Source organism: Mustelus asterias, chromosome 13 (genome assembly GCF_964213995.1).
Source record: "Mustelus asterias chromosome 13, sMusAst1.hap1.1, whole genome shotgun sequence".
NCBI classification, from domain to species: Eukaryota; Metazoa; Chordata; class Chondrichthyes; order Carcharhiniformes; family Triakidae; genus Mustelus; species Mustelus asterias.
This window is the reverse complement of record NC_135813.1, coordinates 83,541,688-83,562,944: the sequence shown is the minus strand read 5'-3', so window position 1 is coordinate 83,562,944 and position 21,257 is coordinate 83,541,688. Positions and strand designations below refer to the sequence as shown.

Below are 21,257 nucleotides of genomic sequence, written 5' to 3'. Positions count from 1 at the left end.
GCCCCTCACTGCAAGCTATGAGAGAGTGAGGTACACAGATGGCTACCGGTACAATCACATCTAAAGCCTTTCTGTATTCCAAGGAGAAATTCAGCGCAAGAGGAAATGCAGGCCAATCACAGCCTGCTGCTACTAAGTTTAGAAGTAAACAAAGAAACTCTTGATTCCAAATGGAATCAAAACATTTCTTTAGCCTTCCAGGAGTTAACCGTGGATGAGCGGCTATCTGAGGCAATGGAAAAAATGCCAAAGCTTTGAGCCTTGACTTTCCAGAGGGTTGGAACGAGCATTGGTCTTTTGGAGCATTTTACAGAAGCTAAACAACTTACATTTATTTTGTGCCCATAAAGTTCTGCTTCACAACGGCATGGTAGCGGCATGGTGACACAGTGGTTAGCACTGCTGCTTCACAGCGCCAGGGACCCGGGTTCGATTCCCGGCTTGGGTCACTGTCTGTGTGGAGTCTGCACGTTCTCCCCATGTCTGCGTGGGTTTCCTCCGGGTGCTCCGGTTTCCTCCCACAGTCCGAAAGACGTGCTGGTTAGGTGGATTGTCCCGAACAGATGCCGGAGTGTGCCGACGAGGGGAATTTCACAGTAACTTCATTGCAGTGTTAATATCAGCCTTACTTGTGACTAATAAATAAACTTTACTTTAACAAACAAAATTTAACACCGAGCCACAAAAGAAAGTATGAAGGCAGATGATAGATCTTTAAATTAATGCGCGGGATGTGGGCGTCGCTGTCTAAGCCAGCAATTACTGCCCATCTTTAATTGTCCTTTGAGAAGGTGGTGGTGAGCTGCCTTCTTGAACCGCTGCAGTCCACGTGCTGTAAACTCTGTTCTTTTATCTGTATATCAGGGGAGAGTGCGAACACAGTCCCCCAATACCACAAAATCTGCAGTCAAGTATCCCTCATTTGGAGACATTGCGAGGCGTCAGCACAGAGTGCAATGGGATAGCCTCATCCTGGGAGACCAAGCTGCCTGATCATTAACTTGCCCTGCCAGGTAAATATCTTCCACTGGGCTGTTAGGGAGAGACTTCCAGGATTTTGACCCAGCGACAGTGAAGGAACGGCGATATATTTCCAAGTCAGGATGGTGAGTGACTTGGAAGGTAGTTAGGAAGGCAAATGCAATGTTATCATTCATGTCGAGAGGGCGAGAATACAAGAGCAGGGATGTACTTCTGAAGCTGTATAAGGCTCTGGTCAGACCCCATTTGGAGTATTGTGAGCAGTTTTGGGTCCCATATCTAAGGAAGGATGTGCTGGCCTTGGAAAGGGTCCAGAGGAGGTTCACAGGAATGATCCCTGGAATGAAGAGCTTGTTGTATGAGGAACGGTTGAGGACTCTGGGTCTGTACTCGTTGGAGTTTAGAAGGATGAGGGGGATCTTATTGAAACTTATAGGATACTGCAAGGCCTGGATAGAGTGGCCGTGGAGAGGATGTTTTCAATAGTCGGAAAAACTAGAACTAGAGGGCACAACCTCAGGCTAAAGGGACGGTCCTTTAAAACAGAGATGAGGAGGAATTTCTTCAGCCAGAGAGTGGTGAATCTGTGGAACTCTTTGCCGCAGAAGGCTGTGGAGGCCAGGTCATTGAGTGTCTTTAAGACAGAGATAGATAGGTTCTTGATTAATAAGGGGATCAGGGGTTATGGGGAAAAGGCAGTAGAATGGGGATGAGAAAAATATCAGCCATGATTGAATGGCGGAGCAGACTCAATGGGCCGAGTGGCCTAATTCTGCTCCTATGTCTTATGGGAACTTCCAGGTGGTGGTGTTCCCATGCATCTGTTGCTCTTGTCCTTATAAATTTAAAGTTTATTTATTAGTATCACAAGTAAGCTTACATTAACACTGCAATGAAGTTACTGTGAAATTCCCCTCGTCGCCACGTTCTGGTGCCTGTTCAGGTACATTGAGGGAGAATTTAGCATGGCCAACGCACCTAACCAGCACGTCTTTCGGACTGTGGGAGGAAACTGGAGCACCCGGAGGAAACCCACGCAGACACGGGGAGAACGTGCAGACTCGGCACAGTGACCCAAGTCAGGAATCGAACCAGGTCCCTGGTGCTGTGAGGCAGCAGTGCTAACCATGCTACAGTGGTAGAGATTGTGGGTTTGGGAGGTGCTGCCTGAGGAGCCTTGGTGAGTCGCTGCAGGGCATCTTGTAGATGGTACACATGACAGCCACTCTAGGTTGGTGGTGGAGGGAATGAATTTTTAAGGTAGTGGTTGGAGTCCCAATGAAGCACACTGCTTCATCCAGGATGGTGTTGGGCTTCTCGAGTATTGCTGGAGCTGCATTCGTTCAAGCACATGAGGAAGGGATTAAGAAGCGTCTTAAATGAGGAGAGAGGCAGAGAGATTTAGGGAGGAAATGTCAGAGCTTGCGATCTTGTCAGCTAAAGACAAGGCGGGACAAAATTGATGGAGGTCGGCAGTGGGGGAACACCAAGATCGCAGAAAGTTTGTTGGTTACAGAAGGTTACAGAGATAGGGAGGGGCGAGGTCACGGAACACAAGGATAAGAATTTGAAATGTAAGGTGTTGCTGGAACCAGTGGAAGTCAGTGAGTACAGGTTCACACTTGGGAAGTATTTGCAGAACAGCTGCAGTGTCAGGAAAGGGTCCATTCAATCAAGAAGGCTTTGATGGAGATGTGTTCGCAACACCCAGCTCCATTAAACACAGTCAGGGTTATTATTCCATTAAAATATCCTTGGATATTTCATCAGGGAAATCAAATGTAGGGCAAAAGCTTTGATTCCACATAATTATATTCAGCCTTGTAGAGATTGACTGATGTGGTCTGCAGGGAGCTAACTGTATTATCTCCAACTTTGCAGATGACACGAAACTGAGTGGGAGGGTGAGCTGTGAGGAGGATGCAGAGACCCTTCAGTGTGATTTCAGTGGCAGATGGAACACAATGTGGAAAAGTTTGAGGTTATGCACTTTGGAAGGAGGAATGGAGGCATAGACTATTTTCTAAATGGGAAATGCTTAGGAAATCAGAAACACAAAGGGACTTGGGAGTCCTTGTTCAAGATTCTCTTAAGGTTAACGTGTAGGTTCAGTCAGCAGTTAGGAAGGCAAATGCAATGTTAGCATTCATGTCACGAGGGCTAGAATACAAGAGCAGGAATGTACTTCTGAGGCTGTATAAGGCTTTGGTCAGACCTCATTTGGAGTATTGTGAGCAGTTTTGGGCCCCGTATCTAAGGAAGGATGTGCTGGCCTTGGAAAGGATCCAGAGCAGGTTCACAAGAATGATCCCTGGAATGAAGAGCTTGTCGTATGAGGAACGGTTGAGGACTCTGGGTCTGGACTCGTTGGAGTTTAGAAGGGTGAGGAGAGATCTTATTGAAACTTACAGGATACTGCGAGGCCTGGATAGAGTGGACGGGGAAAAGATGTTTCCACTCGTAGGAAAAACTAGAACCTGAGGGCACAACCTCAGGCTAAAGGGGCGATCCTTTAAAACAGAGATGAGGAGGAATTTCTTCAGCCAGAGAGTGGTGAATCTGTGGAACTCTTTGCCGCAGAAGGAGGCCAGGTCATTGAGTGTCTTTAAGACAGAGATAGATAGGTTCTTGATTGATAAGGGGATCAGGGATTATGGGGAAAAGGCAGGAGAATGGGGATGAGAAAAATATCAGCTATGATTGAATGGCGGAGCAGTCTCGATGGGCCGAGTGGCCTAATTCTGTTCCTATGTTTTATGGTCTTATGATTTGGACAAATTGAGTGAGTGGGCAAATGCATGGTAGATGCAGTATAATATGGATAAATGTGAGCTTATCCATTTCAGGTGCAAAAACGGGAAGGCAGATTATTATCTGAATGGCTATAAATTAAGAGAGGGGGCTGTACAACAACGAGACCTGGGTGCCCTCGAACACCAGTCGCTGAAGGTGCAGGTGCAACAGGCAGTAAAAAAGCAAATGGTATGTTGGCCTCCAAAGTGCAAGGTTTCGAGTACAGGAGCAGGGATGTGTTGCTGCAATTATACAGGGCCTTGCTGAGCCCACAGCTGGAATGTGTACAGTTTTGCTCTCCTTATCTCAGCAATGAGGAGCAAGGGTAAAGAGCCAGTATATTAGATCATTTCCACGTGCTAAACCCCAGGTAAGTAGCTGGGACAGAATCCCCACCCCCAGGACAATCTGAATGCAGCCCACCTCAAGGGGAGTGCCTGAATCCAGCTTCTTCTACTGTCTACAAAGTCCTAATTGAAGTGAACTGACCAAGGCCCAGACTTTCACACCTCTGCGTGTATCGGAACAGAGTCAGGCCCGCTGGTAAATGGCTGCAGAGCAACACTGGTGGAATCCCATCGGCCCCTTTCCAAAGGCCAAATCTTTCAAGATTTTCACCACGGTGGACGGCCTTTGGAAGCCCCCACCCCCCGCTCCGCAACGCCGCTGAGTGAGAAAAGGCAGGAACGGCCATAGAGGTGGGACAAAGCCCTGGAAACTTCCGGTGAGGTAAGTTATAGGCTTTTTACGAGCTGATGGGTGGCACTGGAGGCAGGTCAGTCACGGAGGGTGACGAGGCATGAAGATGACTGCACAGAACGGCCAAGTTTTGGGCAGGCATCAATTTTGATGGGCCACTCCCAGAGGGCCAATTTGTCACTCGACCGATCTGGTGCCCGAGCTTCTGGAGTGGCGCTTGAACCCAAGGCCTTCTGACTCGAGAAGTGAAGAGTGCAACCCATTAAACGCGGAATCTTGCCATTCCCCAACACTGGCGTCTCTCACTTCACAATCAGCCCACACATTTACCAGAATGAAGCTACTACCACGCAATAAATATTTATATATTTATCTGGAGTGGGCACTCTGACCTTTGAACATCAGAGGAATAACTGGTTAGACCACCCACACTGGTTTATCAGGCAGTGGAATGCCAATTAAAGCTTTAATGGTCTCCTTCCACTTGCAATCCGATTCTCACCTGCAGCCTGAGGTAACTATCTGCACTGCTGTCTTCCCTTTCATGGTTCGAACCCGTTACGAAGCACAACCCCGCTCATCAATCCAGACCTGCATGGTGCGGATTTCGGCTCCGTTTTGAAATACATTTATTTTGGTCAAAATTATTCTCATATTTCCTTTATTTTAAAGAACAGGTTTGCAGACTGTAAATATGCAACTATGATTCAGTTCCTGCAAGAATGGAGAGGCAGCCCAAACAAAGGAGGTGGATATCAGGCATCAGCTGCCAAAAAAAATGGTTCCAGAAAATAAATATGAATCGACTGAACAAAATATCTTCTTACTGATTATTCACCATATATTAAGCTGGTCATTCTCTAGACCCTAGCTGCGACTGTAACACTACATTCTGCACTCTCCCCTTTCCTTCTCCCCTATGTACTCTATGAACAGTATGTTTCTGTCGGTATAACGTGCAAGAAACAATCCTTTTCACTGTACATACACGTGACAATAATAAATCAAATCAAATGTCACGTGGTTTGGTTTTAAAAAATACACGCACCACCCCAGTGATTTAGAACACTAATTCCCAGGATGCTAGGAGTTTAGTGTGGCTCTTGAAGGGCAAGGGGGCAAGGGTGCAGGGGGGCTGCGGGGGGATGTTCCTAGGGCCGTGTGACCAGCAAGGACCCCAGAGGTCACTCCGGCAGGAGGCTGAGCCAGTTGGAGGAGGACGCGGGCCACGGGTCAAGGAGAGACTCACAGTTAGAGCCCGGGAGTCCAGGAGAGTGGTTGTACTTGTAGCCTAGTCTTACCTTGTTGTATATAATGTATACAAAATACTCTGCTGGCAATAAAGCCCACATAGTTAAAGCCGCATCAAATTGCCCTCGATCTGTTACAAGGAGTAAAGCCATCCATTCATCTGGATATAGAATCGCATTGAATGTACAGCACAGAAACTGGCCAGTAACAGAACTGGTTTCAAATACTCGCACTTATTTGAGTTTCCAATTTAAGAATATTCTGCTCATCCCCTCACCAAATCGGCTGATATGTATTAAGCACTGCAGTAAGGTGGATCTCCGCTACATCTCTCACCCAACTTCTACAGATGCACCATAGAAAGCATTCTTTCTGGTTGTATCACAGCTTGGTATGGCTCCTGCTCTGCCCAAGACCGCAAGGAGCTACAAAGGGTCGTGAACGAAGCCCAGCCCATCACTCAAACCAGCCTCCCATCCATTGATTCTGTCTACACTTCCCGCTGCCTCGGCAAAGCAGCCAGCATAATTAAGGACCCCACGCACCCCGGACATTCTCTCTTCCACCTTCTTCCGTCGGGAAAAAGATACAAAAGTCTGAGGTCACGTACCAACCGACTCAAGAACAGCTTCTTCCCTGCTGCCGTCAGACTTTTGAATGGACCTACCTCGCATTAAGTTGATCTTTCTCTATACCCTAGCTATGACTGTAACACTACATTCTGCACTCCCTCCTTTCCTTTTCTATGAACGGTATGTTTTGTCTGTATAGCGCGCAAGAAACAATACTTTTCACTGTGTACTAATACATGTGACAATAATAAATCAAATCAAAAGGAACATGGGGTCAGGAACAAACTAAACATACTAGGCTGCATTTTGCATAGATCCTATCCATCAAACTAGAAGTCACGATTGTGCATGTTTTTTGTTGCCTAAATAATATCAACTGGTCCACGTTAGTCATCATGTTTCACATGAGCCTCTTCCCAAACCTTTTTAATCACAGAATCCCGACAGTGCAGATGGAAGCCATTCGGCCATTGAGTCAGCACCAACTCAGCATCGCACCAAGGCCTATCTCCGCCCTATCCCTGAAACCCTGTGTATTTACCCTGCTAATCACCCGATCAGCATATCCTTCCGATCCTTTCTCCCTCATATGTTTATCCAACTCCCCCCTTAAATACATACATGCTATTTTCCTCCACCACTCCCTGTGGTAGCGAGTTCCATAGTCTCACAGTTCGGCCCATCGAGTCTGAACTGACTCTCTGACAGAGCATCTTACCCAGGCCTGCCCCTTTACCCTATCCACATAACCCCACGTACTTAACCCGCTATTTCCCCCTAATTTACACATCTTTGGACACTAAGGGGCAATTTAGCATGGTCAATCCACCTAAACAGCACATCTTGGGACTGTGGAAGGAAACCCACACAGATACGGGGAGAACGTGCAAACTCCACACAGTCACCCAAAGTCTTAATCGAACCCAGGTCCCTGACGCTGTGAGGCAGCAGTGCTAACCACTGTGCCGCCATGTCGCCCTGTATTTTGCTCTCTGTTTGTTTTATTGAGACCCTTCATAAGATAAAGATCACTAGCAGGTCTCTTTTCAAGAGAGAAAAAAAGCCTATCAACCCCAATGTATTGACGATCGCATTTTACTCCTAGGTATTTGCATTCTCAGTAACTGTCCTTTTCATTTTAAATGCAAGTTGGGAACAGTGGCACAGTGGTTAGCACTGCTGCCTCCCAGCACCAGGGACCTGGGTTCGATTCCCGGCTTGGGTCACTGTCTGTGTGGAGTCTGCACGTTCTCCCCGTGTCTGCGTGGGTTTCCTCCGGGTGCTCTGGTTTCCTCCCACAGTCTAAAGGTGTGCGGGTTAGGTTCATTGGCCATGTTAAATTGCCCCTTAGTGTCAGGGGGAATTAGGAGGGTAAATATGTGGGGTTACAGGGATAGGACCTGAGTGGGATTGATGTCAGAACAGGCTCGATGGGCCAAATGGCCTCCTTCTGCACTGTAGATTCTATGATTCTAACTGAGGCTAACACAGCAGTGATAAAGGGAGTCTGCACTCGCTCCAAGAGACATCTTTATTCAAGAAATTCACTGAAGCATTTGGACATGTTTCTTTCAATTAACTCATTGCTGGCTGGCCAGCATTTCTTGCTCATCCCTAATTGCCCTTGAACTCAGTTGCTTGTTAGTTCAATATCATAGTCAACCACATTGCTATGGATCATATGTAGGCCATGACGGCAGAATTCCTTCCCTAAAGGACATTTGTGGGAGTGGCACGGTGGCATAGTGGTTAGTACTGCTGCCTCACAGCGCCAGGAACCCGGGTTTGATTCCCGGCCTCGGGTCACTGTCTGTGTGGAGTCTGCACGTTCTCCCCGTGTCTGCGTGGGTTTCCTCCGGGTGCTCCGGTTTCCTCCCACAGTCTGAAAGACATGTTGGTTAGGTGCATTGGCCATGCTAAATTCTCCCTCAGTGTACCCAAAGAGCTGCCGGAGTATGGTGACTAGGGGATTTTCACAGTAACTTCATTGCAGTGAATCATAGAATCTGCAGTGCAGAAGGAGGCCATTTGGCCCATCGAGCTTGCACCAATGACAATCCCACCCAGGTCCTATCCCGCTAACCCCACATACTTACCCTCCTAATCTCCCTGACACTAAGGGGCAATTTAGCATGGTCAATCAACGTAACCCACACATCCTTTGGACTGTGGGAGGAAACCGGAGCACCCGGAGGAAACCCACGCAGACACAGGAAGAACATGCAGACTCCCCACAGACAGTGACCCAAGGCCAGAGTTGAACCCGGGTCCCTGGCACTGTGAGGCAGCAGTGCGAACCACTGTGCCACCGTGCCACCCTTTACTGCAAGCCAACTTGTGACACGAATAAATAAGCTTCAAAAGATGGGCTTTTACGACAATGGCTTACGGTCGTCGTTAGACTATTAATTAGAATTCAAATTTCACTATGTGGAGTGTTGGGATTCAATCCTGGAGCATTATCCTGGGTCTCTGGGGGTAATACCCCAACACCACTGCTACCCCTGTCCCCACCTTTCCACTGTGAACATTGCTGTATTTCTGCCTGGTGTAATGAGGCACTCTGACAACGACTAAGAGCATGGGCAACACCTTCTCAAATCTATTCATAGACGTCCTTAAGATTAAAGAGAGATTAGGAAGAGGTCGAGAAAATATTTCCACTTGTGGGAGAGTCCAAACTAGGGATCATAAATATTAATTAGTCACTAATAACTCTGATATGGAATCCGGGAGGAATTTCTTTACCCGGTGTGTGCTGAGGACATGGAACTCGCTGTTACTTCTGCTGGAATCTTCATCCACATTTTTTGTCAACTATTCTAAAATGCTTCTTGCTGATTGTACAAATTCATTTCTGCATTAGCCACAATCCATAGAACAGCACAGCACACAGATCCTTGCACACAATAAATCCCACCCCCTCCCCCCCCCGCTTCTTTCTCTCATTATTCTCCTAGGGATTTAAAGGTTGCTGTTATATCTCAGTCCTCCCCTCACAAACCCCCTGAATCACTGGAAACATTCAGTTTCTACCTACACTGCTCCATCCTGTCAGAATTTTGAAAACTTCAATCAAATCACACCGTAAATGCCTCTATTCTGATACTGGCAGCCCAATAGGTGACATGGTGGCACAGTGGGTTAGCACTGCTGCCTCACAGCGCCAGGGACCCGGGTTCGATTCCTGGCTTGGGTCATTGTCTGTGTGGAGCCTACACGTTCTCCCCGTGTCTGCGTGGGTTTCCTCCGGGTGCTCCGGTTTCCTCCCACAGTCCCATAGATGCGCGAATTAGGTGATTGGCCATGATAGATTGACCTTTTGTGTAGGGGGATGAGCAGGCAAAACATTTGGGGTTACAGGGAAAGGGCCTGGGTGGGATCGTTGTCGGTGCAGGCTCGATGGGCCGAATGGCCTCCTTCTGCACTGTAGGGTTTCTATGATTCTATGTATCTGTCAGAAGCTGAGCATTATTACACTTGCAACGTATCTCTGCTGCAGTGCAAACAGGACAGGTATCAAATATTAACACTTAATTGGAATTTTCAATTTGCGAACATTCTGAACATCTCTTTACCTAATCGGCTGTGTGTATTAAACATTGCAGTGCTGATCGTGCAAAATGGTTGAACGTAGGTTAAATGGGGCGGCACGGTGACACAGTGGTTAGCACTGCTGCCTCACAGCGCCAGGAACCCGGGTTCGATTCCCGGCTCGGGTCACTGTCTGTGCGGAGTCTGCACATTGTCCCCGTGTCTGCGTGGGTTTCCTCCGGGTGCTCCGGTTTCCTCCCACAGTCCAAAAGAAGTGCTGGTTAGGGTGCACTGGCCGTGCTAAATTCTCCCTCAGTGTACCCGAACAGGTACCGGAGTGTGGCGACTAGGGGATTTTCACAGTAACTTCACTGCAGTGTTAATGTAAGCCTTACTTGTGACACGAATAAATAAACTAAACTAAATGGGATCTCAAACAAACTGAACCACTCCACATCGTAACACTGTGGTTTGTAAAAATCTTCAATACAAACGTCAATGGCGGAGCACTTAAAATCAGTCACGCAAGAGGCCAAAGTTGGACGAGCAGAGGTAGCTGCGGGCTAGAGGAGATTACAGAGATTGGAAAGTGCAAAGGTACGGAGGGATTGGAAACCAGAATGGAAATTGTAAAATTGTGCCATTGCGCAGCTAATTGCCATTAAATAGAACCAGATATAATGACGTGTGTTTGTGAAACTCAGACCTCCTCATGCCAAGTGTTATGACCCAGAATTTCCTGCCTGCAATGGCAGTGCAAACATATTGAGTAGTAACTTTCAAAGTAATTGAATAAATACATGAAAAGGGAAAGAAAGGTATTTCAGGGCTGTGAGGTAAAAGCAGAGTGAGCGGGAAAAATTGGATAGCTCCTTGAAAGAGCTTAGCTGTAAGAACAAGGGCAGCAGATGCATGGGATCACCACCACCTGTAAGTTCTCTTCCAAGTCTCTCACTATCCTGACTTGGAACCAACATGGCCGTTTCTTCACTGCTGTTGGGTCAAAATATTGGAATGCACCTAACAGCACTGTGGGTGTACCTACACCGCATAGCCTGCAGTGTTTCAAGAAAGGCAGCCCACCACCTAGCCCACATCCCATGAAAGAATTCTTTTTAAAAGAGCTGGCACTGGCACAATGGGTTGAATGGCCTCCTGATCTTTGATAAATGTTTAAAAAATCACCTGATTGTGAGAAACAAGTCCCAGTGATCCATGTTACGCCATCTGCACTATCCTTTAAAAATCATTGCTTTTTTTGACAAACGGCACCAACATTTTGTACATTTGTTTGGATGTTGGATCTCAAACAACGACGAGACAGAGTACAGGAAAGAGATAGAGAATCTGGTGAACTGGTGTGATGACAATAACCTCACCCTCAATGTCCACAAAATGAAGGAGATAGTCATCGACTTCAGGAAGCGTAGTGGAGAACATGCCCCTGTCTACATCAATGGGGATGAAAGCCCACCAACGCCTCTCCTTTCTCAGGAGGCTAAGAAAATTTGGCATGTCCGCTATGACTCTCGCCAACCTTTACAGATGCACCAAAGAAAGCATTCTTTCTGGTTGTATCACAGCTTGGTATGGCTCCTGCTCTGTCCAAGGCTGCAAGAAACTACAAAGGGTCGTGAACGAAGCCCAGCCCATCACTCAAACCAGCCTCCCATCCATTGATTCTGTCTACACTTCCCGCTGCCTCGGCAAAGCAGCCAGCATAATTAAGGACCCCACGCACCCCGGACATTCTCTCTTCCACCTTCTTCCGTCGGGAAAAAGATACAAAAGTCTGAGGTCACATACCAACCGACTCAAGAACAGCTTCTTCCCTGCTGCTGTCAGACTTTCGAATGGACCTACCTTGCATTAAGTTGATCTTTCTCTACACCCTAGCTATGACTGTAACACTAAATTCTGCACCCTCTCCTTTCCTTCTCTATGAATGGTATGCTTTGTCTGTATAGAGCGCAAGAAACAATACTTCTTACTGTATACTAATACATGTGACAGCAATAAATCAAATCAAATCAAATGTTGAGAGTGTTGGCAATTAAGGTAACATCCCCCTGGTTAAACCTTTGCAGAGATCGACAAAAGAAGTTGTTTACATGCCGTCCTCAGGAAAATGGAAGGGGAGATGTAAGTTGCTTAACATTTACAGCACAGAAATCAGCCCAACTGGTCCATGTTGGTGTTTATGCTCCACACAAGCCTTCTCCAACACTAAATAAAAGCAAATTACTGCGGATGCTGGAATCTGAAACTAAAAAAGAGAAAATGCTGGAAAATCTCAGCAGGTCCGGCAGCATCTGTAAGGAGAGAAAAGAGCTGACGTTTCGAGTCCTGGTGACAAAGCTTTGACAAAGGGTCACCTGGACTCGAAACATCAGCTCGTTCCTCCAACGCTACTTCATCTCATCCTATCTAGCCTGATATTCCAATGTAGTGCTGCACGCTGCAGGTTCTGTTAAGACGTTAAACCAAGGTCCCCTCTTCTCTATCAGGTGGATAAAAAGATCCCAAAACGGCATTTGAAAGAAGAGCAGGAGAACTTTTTCCTGATGTCCATGGGGTCATTATCTATCCCTCAATCAATCTCACCAAAACAGATGATCTTGTAATTATCACCTTGCTGTTTGTGGGAGCTTTATGTGAGCAAACTGGTTGCTTCACCTCCTACTTCACAACAGTGCCTACACTTCAAACACGCTCAGTGGCTGTCGAGCATTTTGAGACAATCACATGCGCTACATAAATTAATTTTTTTCCAAGCAACATATACTTCCATTCCTTTCACACTCATGTGTTTATCCAGTTTCCCTTTAAACGTATCTGCATGGTGGCACAGTGGCTAGCGCTGCTGCCTCACAATGCCAGGGACCCGGGTTCGATTCCAGCCTTGGGTAACTGTCTGTGTGGAATCGGCACCGGGCGGCACGGTGGCACAGTGGTTAGCACTGCTGCTTCACAGCGTCAGTGACCCAGGTTCGATTCCCGGCTTGGGTCACTGTCTGTGTGGAGTTTGCATGTTCTCCCCATGTCTGCGTGGGTTTCCTCCGGGTGCTCTGGTTTCCTTCCACATTCTAAAAAGACGTGCTGGTTAGGTGCATTGACCCGGACTGTGGCAAATGGGTATTTTCACAGTAACTTCATTGCAGTGTTAATGTAAGCCTTACTTGTGACTAATAAATAAACTTTATTGCATGTTCTCCCTGTGTCTCCATGGGTTTCCTCCCACACTCCAAAGCTGTTCAGGTTAGGTGGACTGACCATGATAAATTATTTAGGGTTTCTATGATTCTATGATACTAGTAAATAAACTTTTTTAAAAAACCCCTTAATGTCCCAAGATGTGTAGGTTAGGCGGGTTAGCCATGGGAAATGTGTGTGGGGTTACAGGGAGGGGACATGGGTAAAATTAGTGTCCAAAGATGTGTAGGTTAGGTGGATTGGCAGTGCTAAGTTGTCCCTTTGTGCCCAAAGATGGGCCTGGGTAAGAAGCTCTGTCAAAGAGTCAGTGCACACACGATGGGCCAAATGGCCTCCTTAGGCACTGTAAGGATTCTATGACTTGCTCAACTACTCCACATTCGGTTCGGTGGATTGGTCATTGTGCGCAAGAAACAAAACATATCCCATCATGTGACAATAATAAATCAAATTCAATGGTTAGCACTGCTGCCTTCCCGGCTCGTGTCACTGTCTGTGTGGAGTTTGCACATTCTCCTCGTGTCTGCATGGGTTTCCTCCGGGTGCTCCGGTTTCCTCCCACAGTCCAAAGATGTGTGGGTTAGGTTGATTGGCCAGGTTAGAAATTGCCCCTTAGAGTCCTGGGATGCGTAGGTTAGAGGGAATCGCGGGTAAATATGTGGGGGTAGGGCCTGGGTGGGATTGTCGTCGGTGCGGACTCGATGGGCCGAATGGCCTCCTTCTGCGCTGTAGGGTTTCTATGATTCTATGATACTAGTAAATAAACTTTTTTAAAAAGCCCCTTAATGTCCCAAGATGTGTAGGTTAGGCGGGTTAGCCATGGGAAATGTGTGTGGGGTTACAGGGAGGGGACATGGGTAAAATACTTTGTTAGAGAGTGGGGATAAAGGGGTCTTTTTCAGGATGGCACCCGGTGACTTGTGGTGTGCCTCAGGGGTCGGTGCTGGGATCACAACGTTTCACAATACACATGAGCGATTTGGAGGATGGAACTGAAGACACTGTTGCTAAATTTGCAGATGATACAAAGACATGTAGAGGGACAAGTAGTATTGAGGAAGCAGTGGGGGCTGCAGAAGGACTTGGGCAGGTTAGGAGAGTGGGCAAAGAAGTAGCAATGGAATATAATGTGGAAAAGTGTGAGGTTATGCATTTTGGAATGAGGAATGGAGACATAGACTATTTTCTAAATGGGAAATGCTTAGGAAATCAGATACACAAAGGGACTTGGAAGTCATTGTTCAAAATTCTCTTAAGGTTAACTTGCAGGTTCAGTCGGCAGTTAGGAATGCAAATGCAATGTTCACATTCATGTCGAGAGGGCTGGAATACAAGAACAGGGATGTACTTCTGAAGCTGTCTCAGGCTCTGGTCAGAACCCATTTGGAATATTGTGAGCTGTTTTGGGCCCCATATCTAAGGAAGGATGTGCTGGCCTTGGAAAGGGTCCAGAGGAGGTTCACAAGAATGATCTCTGAAATGAAGAGCTTGTAGTATGAGGAACGATTGAGGACTCTGAGTCTGTACTCGTTGGAGTTTAGAAGGATACGGGTGAATCTTATTGAAACTTACAGGATACTGCGAGGCCTGGATAAAGTGGACATGGAAAGGATGTTTCCAGTAGTTGGAAAAACAAGAAACGGGGGGGGCACAACCTCAGGCTAAAGGGACGATCCTTTAAAACAGAGATGAGGAGGAATTTCTTCAGCCAAAGAGTGGTGAATCAGCGGAAGGCTGTGGAGGCCAGGTCACTGAGTGTCTTTAAAACAGAGATAGATAGGTTTGTGTTGAATAAGGGAATCAGGGGTTATGGGGAAAACACAGTAAGAAGTCTAACAACACCAGGTTAAAGTCGGTGCGAGGTTATACACTTTGGAGGAAATAATAACAAATGGGATTACTATCTCAATGGAAACAAATTAAAACATGCTACCGTGCAAAGGGACCTGGGGGTCCTTGTGCATGAGATGCAAAAGCCCAGTCTGCAGGTACAACAGGTGATCAAGAAGGCAAATGGGATGTTGGCCTATATTGCGAGGGGGATAGAATATAAAAGCAGGGATGTCTTGATGCACCTGTACAGGGCATTGGTGAGGCCGCAGCTGGAATACTGTGTGCAGTATTGGTCCCCTTATATGAGGAAGGATATATTGGCATTGGAGGGAGTGCAGAGAAGGTTCACCAGGTTGATACCGGAGATGAGGGGTTTGGATTATGAGGAGAGGCTGAGGAGATTGGGTTTGTACTCGTTGGAGTTTAGAAGGATGAGGGGGGATCTTATGGAGACTTATAAGATAATGCGGGGGCTGGATAGGGTGGAGGCGGAGAGATTCTTTTCACTTAGTAAGGAAGTTAAAACTAGAGGACACAGCCTCAAAATAAAGGGGGGTCGGTTTAAGACAGAGTTGAGGAGGAACTTCTTCTCCCAGAGGGTGGTGAATCTCTGGAATTCTCTGCCCACTGAGGTGGTGGAGGCTACCTCGCTGAATATGTTTAAAGCGCGGATGGATGGATTCCTGATCGGTAAGGGAATTAAGGGTTATGGGGATCAGGCGGGTAAGTGGTACTGATCCACGTCAGATCAGCCATGATCTTATTGAATGGCGGGGCAGGCTCGAGGGGCTAGATGGCCTACTCCTGCTCCTATTTCTTATGTTCTTACTGTGTTTACCCCAGTCCAATGCCAGCATCTCCACATCATGGGGAAAAGGCAGGAGAATGGGGATGAGAAAAATATCAGCCATGCTTGAATGGTGGAGCAGACTCGATGGGCCAATGTCTTATGGTGCAGACTAGACGGGCCAAACGGCCTCCTACTGCTCTGTAGGGGTTCTATGATTCGCAGCACAATCTGGATGAAGAAGTTTCTCTTGAATTCCCTGTTGGGTATATTGATGAAATCATCTTAAACTTATGAATCATATGGGCTCTCCCTATTCTTTGACTCTATTCCAGGAAGGTAATGAAAAGTAGTCTTGATCTTGCTCAGGAAGCAGTGCAGCCCTGGTTATTTTGGGCGCTGGCTATTATATTGGCTGCAGTGGCTAAGCTCAGTGCTGTTGAGTCTGTCACATAGGGAGAGCCTGCTTCACCCAATCAACCCCAACTCTCTTTGCAACAGCCCATTTGACGTGTTGACCCTCTGCCGCGCACAGCCCTCCGGGAGTTGTAGTTCCGCGCGCACTAGCTCAGCAAGAGGCTGACGGCGAGGTGGACTACATCTCCCGGCGGCCGTTGCGGGGTGATTGCCGCGCCGGCGCATTGGACGGCAGCCGCCGCCGCCTCCTTCCGCACGCATGCGCCGCGAGTCTCCGGGCCCAGGAAAAATGTCAACAATGCAGCTGGCTCCCCCGCGCATGCGCGTGCTCAACTGCACCCAGACAGCTGGAACCAGAGATGCCCAGACAGGGGGCAAATAACCCAATAAAACCAGGGAGAGGGGTAAATAACCCCAATAAAACCAGGGGCAAATACCCCAATAAAATCAGGGGGAGGGGTAAATACCCCCAATAAAACCAGGGGCTAATACCCCAATAAAACAAGGGGGAGGGGGGCAAATACCCCCAATAAAACCAGGGGGTGGCAAATAACCCCATTAAAACCAGGGGGAGGGGTAAATACCCCAATAAAACCAGGGGGTGGCAAATACCCCCAATAAAACCAGGGAGAGGGGCAAATACCCCAACAAAACCAGGGAAAGGGGCAAATAACCCCAATAAAACCAGGGAGAGGGGCAAATAACCCCAATAAAACCAGGGAAAGGGACAAATAACCCCAATAAAACCAGGGAGAAGGGCAAATAACCACAATAAAACCAGGGAGAGGGGCAAATAACCCCAATGAAACCAGGGAAAGGGGCAAATAACCCCAATAAAACCAGGGAGAGGGGCAAATAACCACAATAAAACCAGGGAGAGGGGCAAATAACCCCAATGAAACCAGGGAAAGAGGCAAATAACCCCAATAAAACCAGGGAAAGGGGCAAATAACCCCAATAAAACCAGGTGGAGGGGCAAATGACCCCAATAAAACCAGGGAGAGGGGCAAATAACCCCAATAAAACCAGGGAGAGGGGCAAATAACCCCAATAAAACCAGGGGGAGGGGCAAATAACCCCAATAAAACCAGGGAGAGGGGCAAATATCCCAATAAAACCGGGGGGGGGGGTGGTAAATAACCCTAATAAAACCAGTGGGGGGCAAATAACCCCAATAAAACCAGGGAGAGGGGCAGATACCCCAATAAAACCAGGGAGATGGGCAAATACCCCAGTAAAACCAGGGAAAGGGGCAAATAACCCCAATAAAACCAGGGAAAGGGGCAAATAACCCCAATAAAACCAGGGAAAGGTGCAAATAACCCCAATAAAACCAGAGAAAGGGGACAAAAACCCAATAAAACAAGGGGGGGCAAATAACCCCAATAAAACCAGAGAAAGGGGACAAAAACCCAATAAAACAAGGGGGGGACAAATACCCCAATAAAACCAGGGAGAGAGACAAATAACCCCAATATAACCAGTGGCAAATAACCCCAATAAAACCAGGGGCAGGGGCAAATACCCCAATAAAACCAGGGAGAGGGGCAAATAACACCCAAAAAACAAGAGAGAGGGGCAAATAATCCCAATAAAACCAGAGAGAGGGGCAAATAACCCCAATAAAATCAGGGGCAAATAACCCCAATAAAACCAGAGAGAGGGGCAAATAATCCCAATAAAACCAGGGAGAGGTGCAAATAACCCCAATAAAACCAGGGAGGGGGCAAATAACCCCAATAAAACCAGGGAGGGGGCAAATAACCACAAAAGCACTGGGACAGAGAGAATAATTCCAATAAAACCTGAGATAAATAATTACAGTAAAGGCAGGGCCAAGGAGGATGAGCCTTCTAGCAATACCTGAAGGCCCTCTCAAAACCAACCACTGAAAACAGACTCACCTGCAGTTCATCAGAAGAATACATTGACTTTCCTTTATGTTATATATTTCTCAGTTATTATTTTGTTGCCATGTATTGACTAAGGTGTAGGTCATGCATTGTGATGAATTATTTCAAAATGGATCATCTATATGCAAACTCCCAAAATTCATCCCAAATCGCCAATAGAAACATGTCCTCAAAATAAAACAAAAAAAAACCCCAGAAGAATATAAAATCCCAAAATAACATACCTGAAAGTCATACAGTGCCACAATATTGTCATGTTTCAGTTCCTGAAAAAGAGAGAACAAAGCCACAGGATGACATCTCCCATTCACCATTCCAAATGTCTAACTGCAAAGAGTGAAGAATAAAGTGACATTCTCACCTTCAAGATTTTAATTTCCTTGCCCAGAAGGGTTTGTGATTTCGCTAGGTTTTTCTTCTGGATGCATTTGATTGCAACTTGCAAATCGTGTTTCTGAAATAAGAATTGCAATTGCTTGAAAAGTTAACATTTAAATTTAAGAACAAAAAAATAAAAGGAAATGAACCTCTCCCATTCGGACACAAGTTGGGTAAAAAAAATCTATCATCACCTGAGTGATGAGTTATAAGGAGAGGCTGGAATAGACTGGGACTTTCTTCTCTGGAGCATAGGAGGCTGAGGGGTGACCTTATAGAGGTCGATAAAATAATGAGGGGCACAGATCAGCTGGATAGTCAATATCTTTTCCCAAAGGTAGGGGAGTCTAAAACTAGAGGGCATAGGCTTAAGGTGAGAGGGGAGAGATACAAAAGGGTCCAGACAGAGGGTGGTGAGTGTCTGGAACAAGCTGCCAGAGGTAGTAGTAGAGGCGGGTACAATTTTGTCTTTTAAAAAGCGTTTAGACAATTACATGGGTAAGATGGGTATAGAGGGATATGGGCCAAATGCGGGCAATTGGGATTAGTTTCGGAGTTTAAAAAAAAGGGTGGCATGGACAAGTTGGGCCGAAGGGCCTGCTTCCATGCTGTAAACCTCTATGACCTGTCAGTTTTGCTGAGATACAGGGGGGAGCGATCAGACCAAATCTGAAAAGTTGCTTCGTGACGCGAAATGGGGCGAGCAGTGTTGACATTGGGAGTCTAATTTGAAGGGGGCGGAGGGGGCAATGAAGGAGAGAGAGATAGAGAGAGGGAGCTTGCCCTGACTTGCCCCGGCTGATTCAACACTGCTGGCTGCAAAAAACCCATTCAATAATGTGATGGGTCAGCCCCGTACAATGACAGAAATAAAACAGACAGCCGGTGAAAGTGTAGGTTTACTGTGACTGCGTGGTTAAACAGGACGAGCAATAACAAAACATAATGCAGATGTACAGAATGTCCATTACCTGCGGCAATCCCCAGGAAACTGACCAGTGAAATTTACCTCTATATACCGACCCTTGAAAACGACAGCGAAAGCTCCATGCCCGATCAGATCCTTCTTGCTGTACTCGAATTTCCCCACAGTTTCCATCTTCTTTGTTGTATTTTTTTGTTTGCCTTCCTCCCCCTTTTAATTCTGATGTAATTATTTGGTGATTTGTCTCAATTCTTCTCTTACCTCCCACCCACCCCCCCTCCCTCCCTCCCTCCCTCTCCTCCGACCCCTCCAGCCACGACCAGAGAGGGTATCAGCTTAGGGTTTGCCTGGGGCTGGCCTGATGTCTGGCAAGCCGGAGCAGAAAGCATCCTTCTCTCCTGCCATTTCCACAGGCTGTCTTTCTCTGTCCGCCGATGCCGTTTCGTGCATTGTTGTCACTGCTGTTTCTGGGTGTATGTTTCCATGAGTCTATCTTTGCTTAGGGACGGCGCTGGCTGCCTCTGTCTCCCACCATGGTCGAGTTGTTTCCCAGGGAAGCTCCGGGAGGGGGTGGGAGGTACAGTGTATCGGCGATCTGCCGGCTGGATACTGTTTGTATACAAAGACTGGCAACTGTTGCAGGATTCTGACACAGGGCAAGGTGGCAGAAAGATCCCAGTGAAAGTCGATCGAAGCCTTTTGTTTTTGCAAAATAAACCACTGGCAGGCTCTGTGGCAGAGGCAGCAGGAGACAGGGGAAGCTTCGCAATGATGAGACAAAGAAGCCAGTTTGTTTTCTCTCTCTCTTTATGTCTTAGCTTCTCTGCAATCGCGCAGGCGTATTCTCTCTCTTTGACCAGCTCGTTTTACAGCTTCCGGCGAAGCTGCAGCTCAAGAGTTAACTCTTTCAGTCCGTAGAATCAGAGAATCCCTACAGTGCAGAAGGAGCTGCATCGAGCCTGCACCGACCACAATCCCACCCTATCCCCCCCCCACCCCCCCCGAACCCAGCACGGGTTACGGTGGCACGCTGGGTTAGCACTGCTGCCACACAGCGCCAGGGACCCGGGTTCGATTCCCGGCTTGGGTCACTGTCGGTGTGGAGTCTGCACGTTCTCCCCGTGTCTGCGTGGGTTTCCTCCGGGTGCTCCGGTTTCCTCCCGCAGTCTGAAAGACGTGCTGGTGAGGTGCACTGGCCATGCTAAATTCTCCCTCAGTGTACCCGAACAGGTGCCGGATTGCGGCGACTAGGGGATTTTCACAGTAACTTCATTGCAGTGTTAATGTAAGCCTTACTTGTGACACTAATAAATAAACTTTAATAAAAACTTTTCCTCCGGGTGCTCCAGTTTCCTCCCACAGTCCGAAGGACGCGCTGGTTAGGTGCATCGGCCATGCTAAATTCTCCCTCAGTGTACCCAAACAGGCGCCAGAGTGTGGCGACTAGGGGATTTTCACAGTAACTTCATTGCAGTGTTAATGTAAGCCTACTTATGACACTTGTGTCACAAGTAGGCTTACATGAGAGAAATTTGTGTTTACCCTGCTAGTCCCCCTGGCACTAAGGGGCAACTTAGTATGGCCAATCCTCCGAACCTGCACAGTTTTGGACACTAAGGGGCAATTTAGCATGGCCAATCCACCTAACCTAAACATCTTCGGAGTGTGGAAGGAAACCGGAGCACCCGGAGGAAACACACGCAGACATGGGGAGAATGTACACACTCCACACAGACAAGGCCAGAATCGAACCCGGGTCCCTGGCGCTGTGAGGCAGCAGTGCTAACCACTGACAAAGCTTTGACAAAGGGTCATCTAGACTCAAAACATCAGCTCTTTTCTCTCCTTACAGATGCTGCCAGATTTGCTGAGATTTTCCAGCGTTTTCTCTTTTGGTTTCAGATTCCAGCATCCGCAGTAATTTGCTTTTATGCCAATCACTGTCCCGCCCATGCAGACCA

At 47.3% G+C, this 21,257-nt stretch overlaps 1 protein-coding gene and 1 non-coding gene across 5 annotated transcripts in view; both read right to left on the bottom strand.

The window, feature by feature from the left end:
* The window catches only part of ulk1b (unc-51 like autophagy activating kinase 1), a 130,148-nt gene extending 110,025 nt beyond the window's left edge, over positions 1 to 20,123 (bottom strand). For 2 of the 4 annotated variants that reach the window (XM_078227154.1, XM_078227157.1), the window contains exons 1-3: positions 19,381 to 20,121; positions 18,355 to 18,447; positions 18,218 to 18,259 (exon numbers count right to left, since the gene is read on the bottom strand). In XM_078227154.1, coding sequence (XP_078083280.1) covers positions 18,218 to 18,259; positions 18,355 to 18,447; positions 19,381 to 19,470 — 225 coding nt within the window. In that variant the 5' untranslated portion in view covers positions 19,471 to 20,121. Of the gene's footprint in view, positions 1 to 18,217; positions 18,260 to 18,354; positions 18,448 to 19,380 lie in introns of all 4 variants that reach the window. The other 2 variants (XM_078227155.1, XM_078227156.1) reach the window with 2 other exon arrangements.
* On the bottom strand, positions 862 to 1,021 carry LOC144503225 (U1 spliceosomal RNA). The gene has a single exon (XR_013499452.1). It is a non-coding gene; the product is annotated as a U1 spliceosomal RNA (small nuclear RNA).
* Positions 20,124 to 21,257: the final 1,134 nt, after the last annotated feature.